Source organism: Haliaeetus leucocephalus, unplaced genomic scaffold, assembly GCF_000737465.1.
Source record: "Haliaeetus leucocephalus isolate CR32 unplaced genomic scaffold, Haliaeetus_leucocephalus-4.0 Scaffold165, whole genome shotgun sequence".
NCBI classification, from domain to species: domain Eukaryota; kingdom Metazoa; phylum Chordata; class Aves; order Accipitriformes; family Accipitridae; genus Haliaeetus; species Haliaeetus leucocephalus.
The window spans coordinates 682531-686798 of record NW_010972601.1 but is presented as its reverse complement, the minus strand read 5'-3'; the positions used below and the strand labels follow the sequence as shown (position 1 = coordinate 686798).

The 4268-nt window shown below is 66.5% G+C and overlaps 2 protein-coding genes across 2 annotated transcripts in view; both read right to left on the bottom strand.

The window, feature by feature from the left end:
• Positions 1–227, bottom strand: part of MTFP1 (mitochondrial fission process 1) — a 2194-nt gene extending 1967 nt beyond the window's left edge. Inside the window, exon 1 of the mRNA XM_010563385.1 lies at positions 222–227. Coding sequence (XP_010561687.1) covers positions 222–227 — 6 coding nt within the window. The remainder of the gene's footprint in view (positions 1–221) is intronic.
• A 135-nt stretch (positions 228–362) lies between these two features.
• Positions 363–2962, bottom strand: SEC14L2 (SEC14-like 2 (S. cerevisiae)). Its single transcript, XM_010563384.1, has 10 exons — positions 2936–2962; positions 2667–2726; positions 2375–2563; positions 1896–1991; positions 1580–1640; positions 1413–1496; positions 1110–1216; positions 889–1028; positions 615–784; positions 363–514 (listed from the first exon to the last, which is right to left on the bottom strand). Exons 1-10 carry the CDS (start codon positions 2945–2947, stop codon positions 363–365), a joined length of 1071 nt encoding a protein of 356 aa, XP_010561686.1. The 5' UTR covers positions 2948–2962.
• Positions 2963–4268: the final 1306 nt, after the last annotated feature.

Here is a 4268-nt window from a genome sequence, read left to right as displayed (position 1 = left end):
ACAGAAACCAGCGGAGACCCAGCTCTCAGTCCATCCCTTTACTCCCCCCACCCCACACAGCAGCGGGTGGGCACAGGACCCACATAAGGCACAGAGAGGTAGGGGGCACACACACACACACACACACATGCCCTGGGTGCTCCAGCTCCGCTCAGCCCCCCCACCTTGGTCCGTCAGCTCTGGGGGCTCAGCCCCCCCCCCAATTTCTCCATCCTCCCAGCCGCCATGCTGGGGCAGGGGGCAGCTGGCCATCCTGGGGGCACGGAACAGTCGCCCTGCCCAGCCGTGGGACATCGGGGTCCCCCGCGGTGTTGGGGACACACACACACGACCCAGGGCCGTGGAGGGTGGGGGGGCCGTCGCTAGGGGCTGTGGTTGAGGGCCACCTCGCTGAGCTTGTCCCCCAGGTTCTGGATCTGCTGGGCGGAGGCGGCGTCGGGCAGCAGGACCTCCACGCTGTAGCTCACCTTCTTGGCGTGGAGGTAGCTGTAGGTGTTGTCGAAGCGCAGGACGTCTGCGGGAAGATGGGGCGAGGGGGGGGTGGGTGTCAGGGAGATGGGGGAGGACCCCCGGGGGGGTCCCCCCAACGCCCCGGGGAAGGGGGACGCACTCACATATGCCGGGTGTGGAGCAGGTGAGGGAGCCGTCCTCGGGCACCATGTGGGAGTTGTAGCGTTGGTTGGGGTAGACCTCCGTCATCTCGCCCGCCCGCTGCCGCTCCCCGATCTTGGTCTTCAGGTACACCCCGAAACCCACGTCGGCTCCCTCCGACCTGAACTGCCACCTGTGCCGAAAAGAGCCGGTGGGGTCCGGTGGCGGGGCTGGGGACGCCTGCTGTTGTGTTGTGTTCCTCCCCCCCTTTCCCGTGACGTGGAGCCCCCTCCTCACCTGAGGACGCAGCCGGGGAAGAGGATCTCGTACTCGACCTGGTGGGACGAGCCGCGGTTGACCACCACCGTGTGCTCATACTGCTGCGCCAGCTGGTCCCGCACGTAGTAGTGCTGGGGTACGTCCCCCCCGTAGTTGATCTGGAAGGGGATGGAGGTGGACGTGGATATGGGGGGGACCATCCGTACACCCCCGAGGAACCCGGGGGGGGGTTCTCTTACCTTGCTTGAGCACTTGGGGTCCCCATCAGGGTCTGTCAGGGTGCCGCCATACTCCACTGGGATCTGGTCAGGGTCGATGTACTTCTGCAGGACCTCCTTCCAGTTGGCTGGTGGGGTGGAGGACAGCGGGGTTTGGGGGGCTGTGACCCCTGCGGGGAGCCCCAGCCTGGGGACCCCCCCCAGGGTTGGGGTTTCAACCCTGGGTGGGACGAAAGCAGAGGGGGACGTGGCACCCTGGTTTAGGCTTCCAACACCTCCCCCTCCCCCAGCCAGGGACACCCCGGGGAGGGGGTCAGGACTCACATCCCAGGACCACGACTTTCTTGCGGGTGTCCTCGCTCAGGAAGTGCTTGACGAGGTTGTAGGCAACAGGGAAGATCTTGGGGGCTGGGGGGCGGACGGAGGGTTAGGGCATTAGGGTGGGGGTCAGCACCCAGCCAGGAGGAGTGGGAGCCTGGGGCCAAACTCACCCTTCACGATAAACAGGCGCTTGAGGGACTCGGGGTAATTCTCCTCAAACATGGACAGGAGCTGCAGGACAGGGGGAGAGCTTCAGGTCATCTTCCCATCCCACGTACCCACCAGGGCATGGAGGGAGCATGGTGGGGTGCGGGCTGGAACCCCCACCCCAAAACGCCAGGGGGGTGTGGGGCACTGGCAGGGACCTGCTCTTGCATCATCCCTCGGGGCCATGAGTCAGCCCGGATCCCTGCGTCACTGCTGCAGCCTGGGGATGGCCACGGTCCCCGGCCGGGGAAGGGGGGAGTCGGGCAGGGAGCCCCTCACCTCCCCGTACGTGTCCACAGCTGGCTTCCAGAGGTGCTTCAAGCCCAGGCCCTCGCAGTCATAGACCATCATCACCATCTCGATCTTCTTTCCCAGCTGGGACGGGAGGAATGAGACGGGGGGGGCTTAGGTGGTGCTCGACCCTTGCAGGGACCCGTGGCGGGGGGGGCTGGTCCCCCCTGGGCCAGAACCTCCTCCCAAGTGTTGGTGTGAGAAGGGGCATTGCGGGCTGGTGCTGGGACAGGGACACGGGACAGGGGGAACATGAGCTGGTGGGGATGGACAGGACATGGACTTGTGGGGCTGGGGAGGACATTGGGTGGTGGGGATGGACCAGATGTGGACTTATGGGGCTGGCAGAGACATGGTCGTGGGGATGGACCAGATGTGGACTTACGGGGCTGGCAGAGACGTGGTCTTGGGGCTGGTGGGGACACGGATTGGTGGGGCTGGCAGGGCACAGGCAGGCGGGCACCCACCTTCTTGCTCTGCTGCTCGCACTCTCGCCGCAGCACCTCACAGTCACGGAACTTGTTCTTGAGCAGGTCCTGCTTGGAGGCGGAGAAGAGCAGCCCCTTGGCGTCCAGCGGCCCGATGATGTCGTACCAGATGGGGCTGCCCTCCCGGTCGTAGCCGCACATTCCCCCCGACATGTACTTTCTGATCACCTGCGGGAGTACGGGGGGCTCAGGGCGACCGTGCACCCCTCCCCGGGGGGGACACAACGCAGTCCCCTCCAGTGATGCCCACCCTGGGGCTGGGGACACCCACCTCAGGGGCCTCCCAGGCAATGATGTTGTCGGCGTCCATGTGCTTGCGGACCTCGAGGTGCTGCGAGGGGCAGGCAGAGCAAGCCGGGGTGAGGGGATCTGGGGACCCCCCATCCCATGGGATGGGGTGCACCCCATGGGCAGATCACCCTTATTGGGAGAGAGAGGCTGGGCCGGTGGCCCACGGCACGCTGTCCCACCCCAGGTGACAACTGGGAGCTCGATGGCAGTTTGGTGGGGTCCCCCCAAAAAGCCCGGTGCCCCTCTCACCTTGCGGAGCATCGCCTCTGACTTGGGCAGGTCAAAGCAGCGCGCTGCAAGAGAGCAGAAAGCTCAGCCCAGCCACCAGCGTCCCCAGCTCCACCTCCACAGCCCCCCCATGGGGTCTTCCAGCCCCCTCCCCCCCGCTGTGTCCCCCCCACCCTGGGGTTACCTCGGAGCCATTTCAGGAGGAAATAGTCGTCCTGGGAGGGCAGGGAGGGCAGCACATCCTGCAGGTTCTCCCGAAACTGTGGGGAGAAGAGGGACTGTTGGCGGAGGGGTCCCCGCTCCCACCCCAAAAGCCCCAAGGCTGGAGGTTTGTCCCCTCCCTGTCTCCCCCCCAAAAAAGTCCCAGCCAGGACTGAGACTGTCCCAGGAGAGAAGAGACAGCCTGCGCCCTGTCCCTGCCCCCACGTGCAGCCATGATGAGCGGCTGTTCTCCATCACTGGTGGCATCCTTTGGGATGGAGCCAGTCACCGGATGGTCACCGCGTGTCCCCCTGCTCCAGTGACACCCCAGCGAGTCACAGCCCCCCCTGGCAGGGTGCAGAACTGGGGGGATTTGGGGGAGCCGGGGCACCCTCGGCACGCGGCTCCGCTCACCCCGGCCAGCCTACGGCCCAAATCTCCGTACCAGTCCGGGACCTCCCCTTAATGAGGCTGATTAGATTATCTCCCGCTGAATTTAGGTGTAATTAAACCCGGGATTAGCTTCTTCACCCTGAGAAAAACAAGGTGCTGGCGGACGGGTTTTGCAGCTCGCTTTTCTCACCCACCCGTCGCCGCCTTGGCATCGGGAGGCTTTCGGCTCTGTGCCCTGCGCCTGCTCCTGCCCCCCGGCCTCCGGAGCCCGCTGGGGTCATCGCCCGCGGCTGGAGTTTGGGTTGGGTCGGAAAGGCAGCGATAAGATAGTCGCCAGCGTTGCCCTTTCGCTGGGGTGGAATAAACCCGGATAATGCCTGGCGCCCCGGCGAGGTGGTGGTGGAGGTGGCCTTGGGTGGCACGGCCGCCATGGTGGGTGACCGCCACCGGTTCGGCTGGGCATCCTCGGCCCCGGGAGCCCGGGCGGTGGGGCGGGAGGTTTCCCAGCCGTTGGGACCGGTGGGAAGGATGGGAGAGGGATGGGGGGTCTCGCTGCCGGTGCCCGGTCCCGGGGGGCCACCGGTGGGATGGTGCAGCCGGTGAGACCCCCCATCCCCCAGGGACCCACCCAGGACGCTCCTTCCCCAGTGGGCAGCACCACGGGGGGGCTCAGCCGGTGGGATTGGGCTGCGGGCGGGGGGTGTGGAGGCGGTGGGATGGGGCAGCGGGAGCGCCCGCCGGGACCGGGACCGGGACCGGG

Excerpts from the sequence above, each read along its gene's own strand:
- SEC14L2 (XM_010563384.1), bottom strand. Across the intron at positions 1,992-2,374 it reads GCGAGCAGCAGAGCAAGAAG|CTGGGAAAGAAGATCGAGAT; the intron begins GTGGGTGCCCGC and ends CTCCCGTCCCAG. Across the intron at positions 1,641-1,895 it reads CTGTGGACACGTACGGGGAG|CTCCTGTCCATGTTTGAGGA; the intron begins GTGAGGGGCTCC and ends CCTGTCCTGCAG.